At 47.8% G+C, this 19204-nt stretch overlaps 14 protein-coding genes across 14 annotated transcripts; 8 read left to right on the top strand and 6 right to left on the bottom strand.

Annotated features, from left to right (window-relative positions):
* Nucleotides 1-73: 73 nt before the first annotated feature.
* On the top strand, nucleotides 74-316 carry HG536_0D04140 (uncharacterized protein; the record flags this gene model as incomplete). Its single annotated transcript, XM_037283670.1, has 1 exon — nucleotides 74-316. One exon carries the CDS (start codon nucleotides 74-76, stop codon nucleotides 314-316), a length of 243 nt encoding a protein of 80 aa, XP_037139566.1.
* A 186-nt stretch (nucleotides 317-502) lies between these two features.
* HG536_0D04130 (60S ribosomal protein eL19) lies at nucleotides 503-1273 on the bottom strand (the record flags this gene model as incomplete). The annotated part of the gene is made up of 2 exons (XM_037283669.1): nucleotides 503-1070; nucleotides 1272-1273. Coding segments are annotated over 2 exons (570 nt in total).
* Nucleotides 1274-1753: 480 nt separating this feature from the next.
* Nucleotides 1754-2050, top strand: HG536_0D04120 (uncharacterized protein; the record flags this gene model as incomplete). Its single annotated transcript, XM_037283668.1, has 1 exon — nucleotides 1754-2050. The coding sequence occupies one exon, from the start codon at nucleotides 1754-1756 to the stop codon at nucleotides 2048-2050; it is 297 nt and encodes a 98-aa protein (XP_037139564.1).
* Nucleotides 2051-2127: 77 nt separating this feature from the next.
* Nucleotides 2128-2928, bottom strand: HG536_0D04110 (uncharacterized protein; the record flags this gene model as incomplete). The annotated part of the gene is made up of 1 exon (XM_037283667.1): nucleotides 2128-2928. The coding sequence occupies one exon, from the start codon at nucleotides 2926-2928 to the stop codon at nucleotides 2128-2130; it is 801 nt and encodes a 266-aa protein (XP_037139563.1).
* Nucleotides 2929-3481: 553 nt separating this feature from the next.
* Nucleotides 3482-3754, top strand: HG536_0D04100 (uncharacterized protein; the record flags this gene model as incomplete). Its single annotated transcript, XM_037283666.1, has 1 exon — nucleotides 3482-3754. One exon carries the CDS (start codon nucleotides 3482-3484, stop codon nucleotides 3752-3754), a length of 273 nt encoding a protein of 90 aa, XP_037139562.1.
* Nucleotides 3755-4080: 326 nt separating this feature from the next.
* PET9 (ADP/ATP carrier protein PET9) lies at nucleotides 4081-4995 on the top strand (the record flags this gene model as incomplete). Its single annotated transcript, XM_037283665.1, has 1 exon — nucleotides 4081-4995. The coding sequence occupies one exon, from the start codon at nucleotides 4081-4083 to the stop codon at nucleotides 4993-4995; it is 915 nt and encodes a 304-aa protein (XP_037139561.1).
* A 191-nt stretch (nucleotides 4996-5186) lies between these two features.
* HEK2 (Hek2p) lies at nucleotides 5187-6266 on the bottom strand (the record flags this gene model as incomplete). The annotated part of the gene is made up of 1 exon (XM_037283664.1): nucleotides 5187-6266. One exon carries the CDS (start codon nucleotides 6264-6266, stop codon nucleotides 5187-5189), a length of 1080 nt encoding a protein of 359 aa, XP_037139560.1.
* An 848-nt stretch (nucleotides 6267-7114) lies between these two features.
* RIB1 (GTP cyclohydrolase II) lies at nucleotides 7115-8035 on the top strand (the record flags this gene model as incomplete). The annotated part of the gene is made up of 1 exon (XM_037283663.1): nucleotides 7115-8035. The coding sequence occupies one exon, from the start codon at nucleotides 7115-7117 to the stop codon at nucleotides 8033-8035; it is 921 nt and encodes a 306-aa protein (XP_037139559.1).
* A 118-nt stretch (nucleotides 8036-8153) lies between these two features.
* Nucleotides 8154-8420, bottom strand: HG536_0D04060 (uncharacterized protein; the record flags this gene model as incomplete). The annotated part of the gene is made up of 1 exon (XM_037283662.1): nucleotides 8154-8420. One exon carries the CDS (start codon nucleotides 8418-8420, stop codon nucleotides 8154-8156), a length of 267 nt encoding a protein of 88 aa, XP_037139558.1.
* Nucleotides 8421-8622: 202 nt separating this feature from the next.
* On the bottom strand, nucleotides 8623-10629 carry FMP40 (Fmp40p; the record flags this gene model as incomplete). The annotated part of the gene is made up of 1 exon (XM_037283661.1): nucleotides 8623-10629. The coding sequence occupies one exon, from the start codon at nucleotides 10627-10629 to the stop codon at nucleotides 8623-8625; it is 2007 nt and encodes a 668-aa protein (XP_037139557.1).
* Nucleotides 10630-11257: 628 nt separating this feature from the next.
* On the top strand, nucleotides 11258-13240 carry HOT1 (Hot1p; the record flags this gene model as incomplete). The annotated part of the gene is made up of 1 exon (XM_037283660.1): nucleotides 11258-13240. One exon carries the CDS (start codon nucleotides 11258-11260, stop codon nucleotides 13238-13240), a length of 1983 nt encoding a protein of 660 aa, XP_037139556.1.
* A 2089-nt stretch (nucleotides 13241-15329) lies between these two features.
* Nucleotides 15330-17348, top strand: DDR48 (DNA damage-responsive protein 48; the record flags this gene model as incomplete). The annotated part of the gene is made up of 1 exon (XM_037283659.1): nucleotides 15330-17348. One exon carries the CDS (start codon nucleotides 15330-15332, stop codon nucleotides 17346-17348), a length of 2019 nt encoding a protein of 672 aa, XP_037139555.1.
* Nucleotides 17349-17687: 339 nt separating this feature from the next.
* Nucleotides 17688-17909, bottom strand: PAI3 (Pai3p; the record flags this gene model as incomplete). Its single annotated transcript, XM_037283658.1, has 1 exon — nucleotides 17688-17909. One exon carries the CDS (start codon nucleotides 17907-17909, stop codon nucleotides 17688-17690), a length of 222 nt encoding a protein of 73 aa, XP_037139554.1.
* Nucleotides 17910-18496: 587 nt separating this feature from the next.
* On the top strand, nucleotides 18497-19003 carry GRE1 (Gre1p; the record flags this gene model as incomplete). Its single annotated transcript, XM_037283657.1, has 1 exon — nucleotides 18497-19003. The coding sequence occupies one exon, from the start codon at nucleotides 18497-18499 to the stop codon at nucleotides 19001-19003; it is 507 nt and encodes a 168-aa protein (XP_037139553.1).
* Nucleotides 19004-19204: the final 201 nt, after the last annotated feature.

Raw genomic sequence — 19204 nt, 5'->3', positions numbered from 1 at the left:
TACTAGTAACTTTCTAAAACCTTCGCGGGTGGTTGATTTCCCGATCATTAAGATAGGCATATAAAAGACAAGAATGATAACAAGCGAGCATCGACAGGCATTGCGACCTGCAATCCTGATGGTGACTCAAGACTGTGAGTGGGAGCGTGTTCTTGCAGTTGTCCAATCCAGAGATACCATGGAGCCTCCTGACAAGAATATAATAGTAGAACTAGAATATAGGAAACGACATGTCCTCTTTCCCCCGATAATTGCTGGCCAATTCATCCCTGGTTCACCAGAGTTTATTCCTGTGTATCATGATAACATGAGATAATAAGTAATAGTTTTAACTGTATAATAGAACATCTCTTTCCCCGGAGACTCGAGAGAAGTTTAAAACTCTTGTCTGGATGATAAGATCTTGTAGAACCCTATACTACATAAACGTACAGAAGACAGATGATACTAAAAAAAAGCAGCGCGAGATATTAATGACAAAATTCAGTGCTTTTTAGTAGATTTAAGCATCTTCCTTCAACAAGTTTTCCCTCTTTTCAGCGATTCTTTGAGCTCTTCTCTCACGAGCAGCTCTGTTCTTGGATCTTCTGGCCTCAGCTTCTTCCTTCAAAGCCTTCTCACGTTGAGCATCAGCCTTAGCTTGGATGATGTGTTCGACCAAAGCTCTCTTGTGCTTGAAAGCGTTACCCTTAGCCTCCTTGTACAAGACGTGGTACAAGTGCTTATCGATCTTACCAGCGTCACGGTACTTGGCCAATAGTCTTCTCAAGACACGTAGTCTTCTGATCCAAACAACTTGAGAAGGCAAACGAGCCTCCTTGGTACCCTTTCTCTTACCGTAGCCAGTGTGACGACCGTTTCTCTTGGACAAAGCGTAAGCTCTGGTTCTAGATCTGGAGTGAACGGTGACGGCCTTCTTTACGATGGTACCGTTCTTGACCAATCTTCTGATGGCGTTTCTGGAGTTAGCCTGAGCAAGTTCGGTGGTCTCGTTTGGGTCCAACCAGACCTTTCTCTTACCAACACCGATGACAGAAGCGGCAAGTCTCTTTTGAGTACGTAGGTTAGCCCTATAAGAAGTTAGAATTGTTAGTGTTATGCCTATGCTATACGGTTATCCCAGTGAAATCATTCAGCAATCGGAGACCTAAAACTCCCTAATATCCATCGCGTTGATATCTTTCCTGGCTGCTGTCGATCCTCACAATCTGTGCGTCTCTCCATAACTTCACTTGGGCATCTTGAATGGTTTCTAGCATCATTTCACATACATTTTTGCTTTGGTCGTTCTATGGTCTAGCTGATAAGGAGCAGAGGCCTGAGCTGTGTGAATTTTCAATCAATCTGCTGAATAACCTTGCGATTCTGTTCCTTGAGGGATCTCTGCTCACTGGGAGGCCCATCTCGCATCGCTTGCAGGGCAACGGAGTCGTCCTCAGTGGAAGGAGAGTCACAGACCGCTCTGCCTAGCCTCCGCCTAGGCTGTTCTCTCCTGCCTCTGGAGCTAGTGGGACACAGCCTAAGCGCCGGCGACTGTTCCTCCTGGGCTGGATTTCGTGCGACGCGCAGAAAAAAAACTTTAGAGAAAAAAAATGCAACAATTTTCCGGATGCCTGGGTGCAGCGAAAACAGTCCCAAGACGATGAGGCTGCCCAATCACAAGGAAAATTTTATCGTGATGAGATGAGATGAGATGAGATGAGATGAGCTAAACAAGAGACGAGTCACATCCCCAAGAGTCAACCGGACGAAGATGGCCAAGTCGTTGCGTGCAAGTTCTCATCTAAAAGCCAAGTCCGTTAAGCGGCGCCATGTGTTCCAGAAAGTGGTCGACGCGAGAGCCGCCAGGATATCAGAGAAGCTGAAGGGGGATCTCGTCCAACAGAAGCTAAAGGAAATGAAGGACGGAGGAGCGATGGAGGTGGACGACTCAAAGAAGGAAGTCCGCAAGATAAGCACCAGTGGCTGGAGAGACGCCCGCCACCACAACTACAAGAAGGCTAAGAAGATAAAGAACTCCAAGAAGAAGGGATCTTTCACCAAGTTCTAAGGTGCTGGTTGTATACTACATACGCGCGACGTGTACATTACTAGGAAGAAAAACAAAAAGAGAGTGCGCGCTTGGAGTTAGGGAGTGTTCGCATTGGATTGTGACATTTTCACGCCCTTTGCACGCGCTCTCCTCTCTCGTCTCAGTCTGCTTTGCATCATGTAGTAGGTCGCTCTTCTGATGATGGTCTCTAGCACCGCGTGATCGTACTCCGGGTACTTGTGTTTCACTCTTTCGTGCAGCTGGTCGATCAGCTTGACCCGGTAATCCTTAAAAGTGTCACGCACCCAGGTCTTGTAGCCGAGCGGATAATGCAATTCGTTCTCGAAGATATCCAGGATGTATCTTTCCCTCTTGAGCGCCTCCTCCGGGGAGTCCAGTTTCAGCACCTTGGCCAGGCCCTGAGCGCTCAGCCGCGAGTCCGACACTTTCTTGTGTTCCCCGGAGACGCTTCCTGCCGAAGACGCCCGCGACACGCGGCAGGGAGACGGAGACGACGGGCCAGCCGGTCTCTGGGGTGTTCTTGGCAGCGTCTTGCAGCGCTTGATCGGCGGCGAATCCGACACAAAACTGGACGCCGCGCTCGAAACAGGCAACGGTGGTGTTTCGAGATCCCTCTCTAGAGCCGTGCTGTCCGACTCGCCCAACGAGTACGAAGAGCTGCCGATCGATCCACCCATCGAACTCACCATCAGAGACTCATCGAAATCACTGTTAAAAAACGGAGATATCGACACCGTCAAGATCGGCGAAATCGTTTCCACCGCAGCCTGTTCGTTCTCATTGAGAATCCCACTATCGAACTGGTATGGTTCCAACTCAAAATCAGCACCGGAATTTGGCCAGAACCCATGATCGTCAGCCATCTGAGAAAACATCGTATATAGTTTTAGACTATGAATTACCGTCAAGAAGCTGAACCAACAAGAGCCCAACTACATGCCAATCTCCGTACCAGACGTCTTTTCGAGCAAATTATATATATTATCACAACATCAATAATTAACGATAAATCATATCATATCTGATACCGCATACCCACGTATGTAATGTATGTGTGTATGGGAACTAATCTTTTTTGAAAAAGGAATCACACAACCACCGGCGCTCTCTCGCTTATTGCAAAGGGCCTGTCTTTCTGTGGACATGACTAACGACTATCACGTACCGAAGGCCTGACAACCAGATCATATCTGTCGAAAAAAGTCCCGATTCGTCCACGAACGAAGTCAGACAAAACAAAGGACGCAGAAACGCGCGGAGGCGCGTGACATGTCTGCATTGTTTCTTTTTAAAAACAAGAAGCCCGCCACGCTACCCGGCGCCAAAATAAGGGACTCCGCCATATAAGAACAAACCGACCGCGTCTCTACGGCGTCACGCCAAGCGCCCGAGCGCATACGGCCGTCGTTATACGGTGTCGTTATAGCCATGTCATTTTTCTGTATTCCTATCGTGTGTGGAGTTACACAGTGGGACAAACAGTACGATCCCCAAGTATACTCTATATATTGTCCCAACTGTCATAACTACAGCGTGGGCCCCGTGAAACGGCGAGAATTCATCTCAATATGGTTTATCCCCCTGTTCCCGATCTATTGGGGCAATCAGCTCCGCTGTCCGATATGCCAGTGGCGCCAGGACTTCAAGAGCAGAGAACAGCTAGATAGAGTCGTGCGAGAGCAGAAAAACCTGGCAAGATGAGCCGGACACCACGGGAAAGCCGAACTCGGCAAATTTACTGCCCCCGACCCCCGGGGTCACGTGGAGCCAATCAAGTGGCTCTTAATGTGGGTTTTTGTGTAACGACGGATTTTTTTTTTCGGCTGGGAGAAGCAAAAGCAGGGAGGAAAGAGAAGGACGAAAAATTTTCACTGGGTGGTATCGGTTTCGTGTCTGTGCCGAGAGGTTGTTTCAGATTATATATATTTTAATCGAAGTTCTTTCTGGTTGTTCTTCCTGAACAGTTTTCTGGATCTTTACCAGCTGGACCGTCAAACCACCAGACTCTCACACATACACTCGCAACTATGGCTGAGAAACAACAATCCAATTTCCTTGTCGATTTCTTGATGGGTGGTGTCAGTGCTGCTGTCGCCAAGACAGCAGCTTCTCCTATCGAGAGAGTGAAGTTGCTGATCCAGAACCAGGATGAGATGATCAAGCAGGGGTCTTTGGACAGAAAGTACAACGGTATCGTGGACTGTTTCAAGAGAACCGCGCAAACGGAGGGTATCGTTGCGTTCTGGAGAGGTAACACTGCCAACGTGATCCGTTATTTCCCAACACAGGCTTTGAACTTCGCGTTCAAGGACAAGATCAAGGCGTTGTTTGGTTTCAAGAAGGAGGAAGGCTATGCCAAGTGGTTTGCTGGTAACTTGGCATCCGGTGGTGCTGCTGGTGGTCTGTCGCTATTGTTTGTGTACTCGTTGGACTATGCCAGAACCAGATTGGCAGCCGACTCGAAGTCTTCCAAGAAGGGTGGTGAACGTCAATTCAACGGGTTGGTCGATGTTTACAAGAAGACTTTGGCTTCCGACGGTATTGCTGGTTTGTACAGAGGTTTCCTTCCATCTGTTGTTGGTATTGTTGTCTACAGAGGTTTGTACTTTGGTCTTTACGACTCCGCAAAGCCATTGTTGTTGACCGGTTCTTTGCAAAACTCGTTCTTGGCGTCTTTCCTATTGGGTTGGGTTGTTACCACTGGTGCTTCCACTGCTTCTTACCCATTGGACACCGTGAGAAGAAGAATGATGATGACTTCTGGTCAAGCCGTTAAGTACGACGGTGCTTTCGACTGTTTCAGAAAGATCGTCGCCGCTGAAGGTGTCGGCTCTCTGTTCAAGGGCTGCGGTGCTAACATTCTAAGAGGTGTCGCTGGTGCCGGTGTCATCTCCCTATACGACCAATTGCAAATGATAATGTTCGGTAAGAAGTTCAAATAAGCTGCCCGGCAATTTGAGCTGACATGACTACTCCTTGTAGATTTTTACATCTTGTTTGTTACTATTCCATATCTTTAGTTTTGTTAGAAACTATGTAAATACAAAACTGATTTTTCACTTATTTGGCGCTGCCCATGCGACCTGTGGAGTTATAAGAACAGGAACAGCATAAGAATTATACATTACACACTTTATTTAGACATGGTCGTGTTACGACTCGTTTTTGACTCACGTTTCTCGATCTCTGCATTCAAGTTCTTCAAGAGCATCGACTCCGCTAGCTTCACGTTCTTCATGTGCGAGCCAAGGATCGTGAACACCCTTGTTTGCTTGCCGCTTGCCGGCTTGTCGGTCTTGTTCTCCGACTTTTTCTCTACAATGATCTTCGTCTTGGTAAACTTTCTCAAGTTAGCGATCCGATTGCCCTGGCGTCCCACTATGGCCCCGACGTAGGCCTCCGGTATATTTACAACGAGAACGTGGTCGGTGGTCGTGGCTTTGCCCGTATCTGTGCTACTTTCGCCACCTGTTGTATCATGATTTCTTTTACTTCTATCATGCACCGCGGGATGCGTGTAAGGCTCCTTGGTGCTTCTCAAATGCGGATAATAGCGTCTCTCTGACGCAAAAGAGATGTCCATCTCATTCAACAGGATCTCGCTGATCTCTATCAGTCCGTTGGTGATCGAGCCGGGGAAGCCTTGCATCTCCAGTACCCTCTCATCGCTGTCCGGCAGGAAGTGTCTCGAGGCCACGATCTTGACCCCGTGCTTCTCAATCAGAGACTTTATTCTGTATCCACCCTTACCGATGATCGAGGAGAGTTGCGAAGAAGTGACCAGCAGCCTCAACGTACCGATATTCTTCAACTGTTCAGCATCCTTGATCTCATCCTTGGACGGTGGAGGCAGGATGTGGTTCAGAAAATGGAATGCATACTTTTCGTTGCCGGAACCCTCCCCTTCAGTATCGTTCAATGTTTCCGCAACGTCCCCCAAAGCATTCGAAACGTTCGCGATACTTCCCGCACACGATAGTATTCGATCCGAACAGCCGGGTTGTTTCTCAGATAGCCCGATCTTCACATGATTCACCTCCCTTATCCTCTGAATCGTGTTGCCCTTGATTCCAATGACTCTGGCACTCTCCCTCAGCGACAGCAGCACCCGATGGTTAATCGTAGGCAATGCGGTCACCTGCTGTTGCGACTCCTGCTGTTCCTGTGGACGACCAGTCTCTTCCAGCTCAGAGAGTACTTGAGTATCCGACATGTTCTGTTCGCCAACTTGACTGCAAATATACAATGACACAAGGCACGTTGATCAGAAAAAAGTACAAGAGTGCTAAGATTTGTATCAAGAGAACCCGTATTAGTTTTATCATCGGACAAACGTCCTTGATTTTTTTTCTCTGTTTTTTGGGCTTCGTCCTGTTACTTCCAGTTCGAAACTATCCAGAACCACCCTAATGAGGATCTATTATCAATGGCTCATGAAAATAAACCGTTTCATATTTGCTTCCTCATTCCTCTGCAGGCTGCGCACAAGAAAATATGAGTCCCAGTGCGCGTCGGGCTATGAACCGCTCTTGATAGAGCAAAGAACGACGCGATACCGCATCAGCGTCCCGGCGAGAGTTACATACAGGCCAGGGGCTATAAAGCTATTGTCTTGCGTACCTATCTCTCCTTCACATGGCTTGTCCTTCTCGTTAGCTGGCATCGGGATGGAGACAAGGCGCAAAGGGCGGTCGCCCAAAGGGGTATGACATTCTTTGAGGGTGTAAATCTTGGCCCGAAAGGGAGTAAAGGCACGACGTCGCCGGTCCTCAAACGGTCGGTCGGCCCGTTTCCGGACATTGCGGGGCATATGGGTGGTATTACCCGGATTTGGCTCTGTGAGTCACGAAACACGAAAATGGAGCGTGTCGACAAGTTACCCGGCCGTGAGTGTTAGAAATAGTAAAAGAAAGTCTTAGTAAGGATGAAAAATGGTGCTGATTGTCTGATTAATAAGAAACGGCCTGCCGAAGAGAGAGGTCCGAGTATTAAAGTTCAGCAGAGTGTAGTTGATTGAGATATTGGGTTGGTTCCTCGAGCTGGTAACGACTTTGATAGACAATGACCAGATCATCGGAAGGGCTACCCAAGGTGCGGTGTGTGGCAAGAGCGAGAATACCTACTACTCAGGGCCCAGATATATTCTTACATTTGTATGCCAACAACATTGATGACAAGGAACACTTGGCGATAGTGTTTGGCGAGGATATAAGGTCGCGGTCGCTCTTCCAGCGAAGAGCTGGCGAGACGCAGAGAGATCGGATGATTAGAGGTGCGTATGTGGGGAAACTGTATCCCGGGAGAGAGGTCGCTGATGAGGACGATAGATTAGGACTGAAATTGGAGTTTGATCGTGAAACGGGCGAGTTGATTGCAGACTCTCGCAGCACTTGGGACGGCTACGATCATGATACGCTGGTCAGGATTCACAGCGAGTGCTATACCGGGGAGACTGCGTGGAGTGCGAGATGCGACTGTGGGGAGCAATTCGATCGTGCTGGACGTTTGATTGCGTGCGAGCATGAGGCCAGCACAGGCATCGTCGGGGGATCCGGACACGGTGTAATAGTGTATCTGAGACAAGAGGGGCGCGGGATCGGGCTAGGCGAAAAACTGAAGGCATACAACCTTCAGGATCTCGGAGCAGACACGGTTCAGGCCAATCTCTTGCTCGAGCACCCGGTGGACGGCAGAGACTTCTCCCTGGGGAAGGCCATACTGATAGACTTGGGCATCCACAACGTACGGCTCTTGACGAATAATCCGGACAAGATAGCGCAGATAGAACAACCACCCTTGATCAACTGTGTGGAGCGAGTCGCCATGATCCCCATTCATTGGAGCTCGGAGGATGCAGGCATTCATTCTGTCGAGATCGAAGGTTACTTGACTACTAAGATAGAACGGATGGGCCATCTCTTGCAGAAACCACTGAAATTGCACTCCAAGACCACGACGACCACGACCTTGAACCCGGCTTGACGGTCCGGCTGAAGAAAGAAACGAAGGGAAAGCAACACAATATGGAGTTTTACGTACATCTTTCTATAACAGAAATAAAGGTTGGATTTTGATGATAAGTAGCCGGCATTCGGCGTGACTATTGGTCCGTCACGCCACCCAGACTCAACAAGTAATCCTTAGCTTCGCCGTGTATCGTAGCGATCGTCTCACCGTCCTGAAGGACATATCCCTGTGATTTATCTTCGCTTAAAATGGTCGATATTTGGCCACCGTCCTTCTTGTTCAGCCTTTCGATGAAATCGTTGTACCCGGACACCGTGGTTAGCTCAACAGGTGCGCTTTTCAGAAACGAACCGGTGGAATGCGTAAAATTAGAGCTTTGCTTGTATAGAGTAGATGGCATTTGATTCTCTGACGTGGATTGACGGCTACTGACTCGTCTCCCAATCTACTTTAAATGTTCTACCTCCTACCCTTATATAGTTTCGATTACGATCCACGATGCTTGATCTATAAGACCGTTACCCGGCGGCCTTAACAAAGTTGCTCATCGCATTGACCGCAAGACTATATAACCTTCGAGGAAGGGGCTCTTGCAGAAAGGGCTAGCTAGAGCAGCTCGCTTGCTTCAAATAATGGTCGAGTGTTTCTGGGTGTGACAGATCGGACCACATCTTTTGTAAATCAGGTCTTAGCGATGCGTCCCATTTGTCTGGGTCGTACGGATGACTGCTCATCAGTAAAAGCTTTTGTAAGATAGATGTGTCCAACTTGGCAGCTGGGTCATTCAATTCAGTGCGCTGCTCGTCAACGAAGTGGGCAATCACTTGGTCGAAGATCCATGATCTTGGTACGAATAAGGGGTTCACTTTCTTGGAAAGGACATACCTTTCTTGGGGATCAGGTGCCAGATCTACGTATAATTTGGACCATTTGACTAGCTGTTCTAGCGCTTCGACAAGCAAGCGGGTTTCGCCAGAGTCGGAGTGCGCAAAATCAGCCTCATTTTCGTAGTAGGCTTCGAGCTTCGCCTGCTGTTCAATATTGAAGAAAATGGCAATAAACGGTCTGCTCAGACCCTTTAAGGAATCGGTATCCGTCAGGATGGGACCTTTGTAATTCTGTAAGTTGACGAAGAAATTGTTATAATCGATTCGGGTCGTTTTCAATATTGCGAGCAGCGGTTCCAGGATGGTTGAGCAAAAATCCTTTACGAGAGTGCTCGTTTTCGCGACATCGCTAGCAGAGGTGCTTAGATCGAGGTCGATACCTAACCTTCGGCTCATCAATTCGGCGTACTTTGTCGTAAACACAAACTTATATTCATGCGCAACGAGACCTATTAGATCGTTGGCGCGCTCGACAATCTCTTCCTCCACATCATTAGGTAGTGGCTGCATCTTCTCCTGCAGTGCTAGTACCCGGTTCATGTGCTTCCCACCAGCGCCTATCAATATCGAAAGCGATTGAGCGAATTGCACGAGGTTCCACCAGATGACACTGGGCTGATTGTGGAATGCGTATCTGCCCTCCACGTCATCATGGTTCGGTGTGAAACTGGGCTCGAATCTGTCTAGAAAGTTAAACGGGCCGTAATCAATGGACAGTCCCATGATGGATGTATTGTCTGTGTTGAGTACCCCGTTCATGAATCCGTAAGTCTGCCAGTAGGCCACACACTCTGCATTCTTCCTTACGACATGCCTGAATAGCAAGTCATACTTGGTGACCTCTGTCACTTTACCAATATTCCTTCGTTCCGCGTCGGCGTCTGCAAAAGGATCCTCCTTGAAGATGTTCACATCGATCTCCTTGGGGAACTCGTTGCCCTTTTCAAATACGTCGTCAATAACAAAGTCAGATAACTTGATCAAAGCTGTTAAGTTGGGTTTCCATCTAAGCAGATCGAAATTTCCCAGTCTGATCCATGAGGGTGCTACTCGGCAAACGACCGCGGTTGGCTCAAATGACATGCCTCTGCTCGCTCTGGTTTTCGGCAAAGAGGTCAACTGCAGGGCTCGCGAGGACGGTATACCGATCTGGTGCAATGCCTCAGATATAATGAACTCCCGTATGGAAGATCTCAGAACAGCTTTTCCATCAGCGAATCTGGAAAAAGGAGTGAGACCACTCCCTTTAAGCTGCAATGTCTGGTACTTGCCCTTCTTGTCCTTTAAGTCGAACAGATTCACAACTCTTCCGTCGCCGAGCTGACCTGCAAACTGACCGAACTGGAAGCCGGCATACGCCATGCTATATGGGAATATACCCTTATTCCCGTCGTAGTATACATCTTGTCCGCTCAAAAGTCTTTCTAGTTTTGCATCAGCCTGCAGCCCAAGCTCTTCTAGTCCCAATTGCGATTGCACTAATGTCCTGTAGTGAGGTCTCTTTTCAGGCAGCGTGAATGCAAAATGACTACCATTTGACACAATTCTCGGAGTATGAAACACTTTCTCCCGTAGCTTTGTCCTCTCTTCCTCATTCTCAGGCTCCTCAGCGACCTCCAGAGCTCTGCTGATCGTTGGAATGGTCGCATCTGGAGTCAAACTTCTGATGACCCTCGAAGTTCCAGACTCTTTCAACACGTTAAGGATATTCATCTCACTCATTCATCTACTTCAGCGAGCCTGTCCTTGAAATTGTGCTAACGCTTCAGAAGGGTCTGCCTATATGTGCAACAAGTCTAATAAGGGGTACCTCTTTTGGTCACTTGACTAGGATTTAGCATGGATCCTAGTATGACATACGACAAGAAATAGCGCCATAGGCTCTTGATCGCTCCGCACCGTTCGGCTCACTTCTTGATGACATTAAGGCCTGAAGAGGTGAACAATTTCAGCAAAATTTTAAGTTGTGCTGACGCAGTGGCGCAAGCTATGCAAGCTATGCAGGCTGTAAGACTCCAGTTCTGTCTATTCCATTGCCAGCAGCGTGTACAATTGACACATACTCTCTGGCAACTTTTATTATGGTGAATTGAGCGATTGACTATCAAGTAGTCATCATGGCTATGAATTATTGTAAGATAGTCATTCTACACGTCATGTTAATACAGTTCTTGATAATGACGTATTTCAGCAAGATCATCTCGAAACTTGGACGAATGTAGTCTACAGTTATCATATCTTTAGAGCAGACATACCGTTTTAATCGCATTGGCTTGAGATTGCTGCTCTCAAAGATACTGTTGTGGGAGCTTCTTGTTAAGCAGCCAGGCGGACTATTAAAAGCAGCAAGATGTCTGATCTAAATCATGCATTGACCGCCGAACCAACGACAGGGATTGGTGGTGTTGACAGTGGTAACCGAATAGGTGCCGGTGGGGTTGTTTCCACAGCTGGTGATCGTGGCACGGGATTGATTCATGATGATTCCAAAGTGGTACCAGGGACAGCGATGCCTCCGAGGTTTGCGGTTGATGACAGCGGCCGGGGAGCACTCGGTATTCCCGCAGCTGCCACCCCAGGGGATTCGTTGGCACTTGGATTGGACCTCTCTTTGGTTCCTGAAAGTTTGGGGAAAACCTCCATTACGAATGGGAATGAGGCGAATCGCAACACGGCAATGGCGAACTCTGGTGGCAGTAGCACAATTCCAACGCCGATAGCGATGAGCAACGGCGCTACTGTGTCTGTCGAGGGCAGTAATGCCGGAACCAACAAGGCATCGACGATGTCGGGACTGCGATCTTCGATGCACTCTAGTCATTCATCGCCGATCATGAGCTCAGATATGAGTGCGAATACATTGAGGATGTTTCAAAGGATGGATGAAATCAGTGCAAGACTGATAGCCATGGAGGAGGTGTTTCAAAAGTTGTGCAAAAGCGTCGATGAACAAAATGCAACGATAAAAGATTTGAAGCACGAAAATGCGCAAATGTCAAAAGAGCTGTCGGGTCAAATTAGTGCTCTTTCTATGCAGCAGGAGCAGAAAAACGAAACTGGTCTTCAGGATACGTTTGTCACTGATCTGCTCAATTCCATTACCAATGTCAGTAGCGCATATTTGAGAAGAATGAGGCCCCCGAATAGGAATAAGATTTCTCAATCGAGCGTCAGACCCGTGTCGTCAATGAACGATGTGAGCACGCTCAATCACAACCTGAACGGAGTTGAGTTTGCGGAGAGCAATGGCCTACATGGAGATGCAAGCCAGTTCCGTAATTTCAATGATAGGCAGACCGGGCATGCAACATTCACTTTAAATCCGAATGGAATCAAGAGAAGGAAAAAGAATACCGCTTCGGGTGAAAACCTGATGAGTTCAGGCTTGAATAGCTCAAATGTAGCGAGTGGCATGCAATCCTACAAGGATTTGACATCGTTGAACGCTTTCGGCACGATAAGCTTACCGAACTTGACATTAGATCATACCGGCATGACACCGCTTTTGAAAGGTGGTAACAATCCTCTTTCATCCACTCGACTGCAAGATCAGCTACACAATCCAAGTCAAGGACAACCAGGTGGGATACCGTTGCAGGCCAACCATATAACTGACCCTCTCAAGGGCCAGCCAACGATCGACGATGGAGAGAACAGAAGAACACAAGATGAAGATGATGACGGATACCAGGAGGACGATGACGACGACAACGATTCGGACGGCAGCGATGACGACGAGGGCGACGAAGGCGACGAGGAGGATGAGGATGACGTAGCCGACGCTGGACGAACAGATGCGCGTAGACAGGGCGCTTCCACTCAACCCAATTACGAGACTGCGACAGTCCTGACTGACAATAAGGGCCACCATTGGGACAGCACGGCATTCTCAAACAAACACTTGTCCAGTAAGAATGAAAGAGTTCCCGCCAAGGACGGAGAAAGCGATTTATCATGCCGTGGCAACAAGCCAAGAAAAGACGACTCAAAACGGAATGATGCCTCGGACGTCCATGATGAAGATTACACCCTCTTGAAGGCTCCTAGCAACGTGCAAACCATTTGGGAGGAGTATACGGTCGGCATAGGTGGAAACCCACCAATAAAAAAACTCGAAGAGCAGTTCGGCAACAAGTGGAGATTAAATCGGAACCGAAAGACGTTTGCTAGACGGAAAAGATTGTACAAATTCATCCTCAACGGCATAAGCAAGGGCAAGACAGCTGAAGAGATGATAAAAATTTTGGAAGAAAGAAGGTTGTACAAAGATGAGAACGGCGAAGTGAAGCGTAGAACGATTGGCTGGCTGCAGCAAAGCCTTACTGGCATCTGACAGTGGTACACGTCACCGTTTTCCGTTCCGCTAGATACAGGCAGATAGAATTAGCATGTCGTTTAAATTCCTCGAGAAGATCTGTTGCTTCCCAACAAAGATATCGCCCGGCGAAGTATGCAGAGAAGACGGTAACGCCGTCATCAGGAACGTGCAGTCCCCACGTTTCCATTGTCTGAAATAATAGATCACATCATGTAACTAATGGAGACTAATAATATGTGTTAGTCTGACTTTTTCTGGACTACAGAGAGCGCTGGCTTATACGAAGCACAGCTATATGTAAACGAGCGTTCTACAAAGTATAAAAGGAGGAGGTATTTCTCAGTTCGTGTGAGTATTGGACGCATGTTAGATTGTCGGAAAGCTATATCTTAAAAGGAAGACAATAACAAAAAATCAACATTAAAGGTCCTGTTCAAAATGATTAAAGACATCGCCCCTCCCCCTCAGAAAGCGAGGCGAAAGGCGATAGTGATCACTATGGCCTTAATGATCACTATCTTCGTGTCTGCATTTGCGTTTTGGGCAGGTTACGCACTTCGTAATGCACTAGACGAGCTCGATCCCACCAGTAGGAGTGCTATCGCACTTAGATACTTATTTGGGTGGCAACCAACTGCTGCCTTTGGCGCAGCCGAACGACGTACAAACTCGGGCCTGTAGAGACTGGTCTAACGGCGGAGGAGCAGGCAGGGCCGACTGCGTGATCGGAGCTATTGGTACAGTAGAATCACTGGGCGTGACCTTGGATTCTGGCTATAATGCTTGTGTCACTACAGGCAACCAGATGCTGTTTAATGGTCGGAAAAAGGGACTACGATCGATACAAGGCGTATTTAGCCTTGATGGATATGGCTGCGGTAATCGCTAATTCATCGGTACATGCAGTAGCACCTATATTAGCTGGCGACGAGACAATAGTCAGTAATGATTGGCCAGGTAGGCCAATATTCGTGCCAGAGACCCGGATCGTAATTATCACCACATGTCAACTATGCACGCTAACACTACACCCATATACACAGGGTAGCTACCCAACGCGATAATAGCGGTATTGAACATCTACGGTCAGGTTCATTGAATGCTACCCGGTAGCTGGTGACTACGATCCCATTATAGCCTTGGACCTCTTGTTAAGAGCGACAGAACCGCAAAAGAAATCATTCACGTCAAGTTTTACCGCAACACAGGTATCTTGATCACGTCTAGCAACCTAGTGGGCACCTATGACAAATTTTTGGGCAAAACCAGCCCTTTTTCTGCTTTCCAGATCAGAAATTATCCGAGATCTCACTTCGGAAGACACCCAATGGCCTCCTATCTGAGCAAATGTAACTTAGGGCAACTAGTTGCGCGACTTGGCCACCAGAGTGACCGGGTTGACACCATTGGCAGTGCCACTGCTGGGGCAAAGTACGGACACAGACGGAGAGAGCCTGGCTACTTGTACGCCTTTCTATCCGGATATTGTAAGGTTCGAAAGTAGAAAACGCAAAGGAAGGGTAGGAATACACCTGCAAGCGAGCCACTCCTTCGTTTAGGCCAGCGGGATGGAAGGCGGTTGAATTTGTGAAGACGAAAATAATATGGCAGATGTCTTAACCAAACCGCTGCCAGTCAAGCAGTATTTAGGACTCGCAAGGAGATTCATACAATAGAAACTGCCGAAACTTGAGTGTTATGTCGGAACTATAGCCGTAAACGAGCATCCTCGAAAAGTGCAAAAGAAGGGCGTAATTCTCGAATTGAATGAGTTTCGAATTTACCATAAATAGCGACGTATATATATATCCAAAGGGTATAATATAAATACAGATTGTCTAAGCCCTGCTCAGACTATTATGAACGCTGATCTAAAATTCTTTAACTCTGTACAGAAACAACCTCGAGAATGTAATCTTGAGAATTTGCCGAACGACCAGCACACGGGTATTACAAGGTATTACCCCTTTAGCGCTCGTACCCCTGATGTGCGTGCCAAGGAGCAATCGATCTGATCGGTATAAAATGAAGCGGAACTTCAGTCTGTTTCATCATGGATTGGCAGTTGGAAGCTTCAAGGCGAAGTCAGAAATAGGAACTTAAGATGGGTTTGTTTGATAAAGTCAAGCAATTCGCTGGTGACAACAATGGTAATGGTGATGGCGGTGAGAACAATCAAGGGAACAGCGATTTGGTTGACCGGGTTGAACGCTTTGCTGGTAAGGAAAGGGTAGACCAATTCAAGAGTAGCATTGGTAGTGAGAACTTTAACAAGCTGGAAGAGACGGTCCGTGGCCACTTCAGCAAGGCCTCCATCAACGATGGTGGCTATAATTCATCCAACCAAAACAGTTCGTACGGTGAGAATAATACCTACGGCTCATCCAAGAAGAACTCTCACGGTGAAGATGCCTACGGATCTTCTAACAAGAAGAACTCCTACGGAGAAGGCACATACGATTCTAGTGACAACTACGGTTCCTCCAATAAGAACTCATATGGCAACGACAACGAGGGCTACGGTTCATCCAAGAACAATTCCTATGGCTCTAGCGACAATTTCGGTTCCTCCAACAAGAAGAGCTCATATGGCGGTGATGACAATTACGGTCCATCTAAGAACAACTCCTACGGTGATGGTAATTACGGTTCCTCCAACAAGAAGAGTTCGTATGGCAACGAGAAGGACAAATACGGTTCTAGTGAGAACTACGGTTCCTCGAAGAAGAATTCATTTGGTAACGATAACGAGAATTATGGTTCATCCAAAAAAAACTCCTACGGCGACGAGTCTTATGGCTTTTCCAAAAAGCAGAACTCTTACGGTGACGATACACACAGCTCCAGCGAGAACTACGGTTCCTCCAACAAGAAGAATTCATATGGTAACGACAACGATGACTACAGTCCATCTAAGAACAACTCCTACGGTGATAATAACTACGGCTCCTCCAACAAGAAGAGTTCATATGCTGATAAGGACAATTACGGTTCATCTAAGAACAACTCTTATCGTGACGATTCCCGCGGCTCTTCTAAAAAGAACAACTCTTATGGTGATGATACATACCGTTCTAGTGACAACTACGGTTCTTCCAACAACCAGGGTTCATATGGCAAAGACACCTACGGTTCAGCTAAGAAAAAGTCCGACGGTGAAGACCCCCACGGTTCTTCTAAAAAGAACTCCTACGGCTGTGACAACTACGGTTCTTCCAACAACCAGAGTCCATATGGCACAGATAATGACACCTATGGTTCAGCTAAGAAAAACTTCCACGGTGGAGACTCCCACGGTTCTTCTAAAAAGAACTCCTACGGTAATGACACATACGGTTCTACGGACAACTATGGCTCTTCCAACAAGAAGAGCTCCTATGGGGGGGAGGATGACAGATATGGTTCCTCTAACATGGAGAGCTCCTACGGCGATGACAATTACAGCTCAATAAACAAGAAAAATTCTTATGGGGACTCTACATATGGCTCATCAAACAACCAAAAAAATTCATATGGCTCCTCCAATGCCGGCAATTCGTATGGAAACGAATCACACAATTCTTCCAGCAGTAAGCAGAAATCTTCCCACAAAAAGAAGCAGTCCGACGACGAATCCTACAATTCTTATAGCCAGTCCAGTGAAACTTACGGTTCCTCTCAAAACGCTCAAAGCTCTCTCGGGAACACTGGCAATTATGCTGGCTCTTCTGACCAAATATACCAATCTGGAAAGAGCAGCGATCCCTCGCGGAATCAGGACTCGTACAGTCGCTCCAGTGACAATAATCGTTTTTCGGATAACAGCGGGGCTTATGGAGATAACAACAACTCTTATCGTTCTAGCGGTGACGATTACACATCTCGTCAGAACAAAAATTCCTACGGGAACAATGACTCGTATGGTTCGTCCAACGACTACTACAGATCTTCTGACAAGAGCTCCGGAAATAATGTCAGAAACAACGACACCCATGGCTCCTCTTATGGAAACGATGGCTTCAATGATTCGTCGAATGCCAATTACGGCTCCGGTAATGTAGGTCGGGACTCTTATGGTGCCGATAACGGCACCTATAACTCTACTGGCGCAAATCGGGGTTACAATCGTGGCGATAACTGGTAATTGGCCTTCTACCGAGCAATGCGTTTCCCGCCATACGATCTCCTCCGTTCCCTATATATATACATTTTTATGTTGAGTTTTGATTACTTCTCCATATGGTTTCTCCCAAGCCAGAAACAGATACATCTTCGTTATCGGACCTAGCTACATTCTTCAAGCTCCAGGGGGGGCACCAAAAGGTATTAGACCGTCCTCGTGGGCTCAACAAGCAACCCATCGAGGCTCAATCCCTCAGCCCACTACGGTGGTAAAAAACGATAATATCTTGGCATTCGCTCTGCACGATACAATAAAATGTTATATTATTAACCCGTTCCACGCTTGTCTTGCGATCTGCAACTATTGAAGCCGCACTTGGTTCGATCCCCTTTCGTTGCTGGCATCCTTGTGTTTCTGCCCAGCTCCTATCAAAGTGCTATATGCCTGCTCGTTGCGCTCCCTCGTCTGGAGTTGCTCTTCGGCGGTGGGCTGGTACTTTGACGAAAGCTTCTTCAGATGCTCGTTGGCAACATTGGTGTCGCCAGTGAGCTTGTCCTTGGCCTGTTTAAAGAAGTCTGACATTCTGACGTATCCTGCTGCCCTCCAGTGAAGCCAATCCGCTAAGCCCCAGTTCTCGACCTATATATAAGCTACAGGTGAAGAGCAAATGGTCCCAGCCGTGATCGGAGTTCGTTTAGCACCACAGTCCATCAAGCCCCAAGATTACTGGATGAATCAATGTGGTTCAGGCATTTTTTTTTGCTCTTTGCTTCGAGTATAACAAGAAGAGTCTCTTGCTATGGAACTGAACGATGAACGAGGTCGAGCTAATTCGAGTAACGGAACTTCGATGCTGGATTCTCCTGCCGTGACGTCCCTTGACACTTGCTAGTTGGCAGCTCGTGTTGGCTCCAGAGAGCAAAAGACATTACGGTTGAAGGAAAAGGAAAGACAGTACAAGGCAGTAGGTCTGGATGAGCATAATAGTGGACACTACGAGCAATTGGTCGGCCCTGTTTTACTTTTTGTCTGGTTGTACAAGGTTGAAGGGTGCGAGCCAGGTAGCAATAGATCGACCGACCCTTGATCGTCAAATCGGCATATATAAGGTTAGGCTTCATCCCAGTGGTGCTATCAGACCTGTAAGAAGGTAACCATCACAGCAGAAAATGGCAAATCTATTGAACAAGTTTAAGGAGAAGCTAGAAGGCGACGACCACCACGATCGCGACGATCGCGACAACGAGGGCTTCGAGCAGGGCGAGGGCGTCACTGAGCATCACAGAGGCATCAGACAGGGAACCCGCCGCAAGCAGGAGGAATCTGACCGCAGCGAACTCTACTCGGGCACCAGTCAAGGGTACGAAGGCGTGCCCTCGGAAGACACCGGTGCTTACATGCACTCCGGCAACACGGGCCGCGACAGAGACTCGTCTCGTGCCGAGACCAACCTTGGAGGTGACCGTGACATGATGGAGGAGGCCGACGCCGACACTTTCACTTCAGGCCAGGGCCAGCAAGCCCGTAGAGGTATGGCCAAGGACTGGAGCCAGCAGTCCGGCTCCTACAACGCCGAGCAATCGGGATCGTACAGCTCTGGTACCGGCATGGGCTCTGGCAGGGGCTCTGGTAACGAAGAAATGATGGGTTCCGACAGAGGAGGCGGAAACTGGTGAGCTGGGCCATGTTAAGGTTTTTTACGTTTATATGATCGAGACCATTAGATGGTGATTTATATCCATGTGCAGTTTTGCCCTAGTTAAGTAACAAGCAGTTAAAGTATATTCGACCTGCAAGTGTCAGGCTGCTTTGCGTGGCCATTACTGTCTTGCTTTCGGGCGGAGGGCTCTCCGGAGGTTAAACTCGAGCAGAATCAC

The sequence above is a fragment of the Torulaspora globosa genome, chromosome 4, assembly GCF_014133895.1.
Source record: "Torulaspora globosa chromosome 4, complete sequence".
NCBI classification, from domain to species: domain Eukaryota; kingdom Fungi; phylum Ascomycota; class Saccharomycetes; order Saccharomycetales; family Saccharomycetaceae; genus Torulaspora; species Torulaspora globosa.
This window is presented reverse-complemented; position numbering and strand designations above follow the sequence as displayed.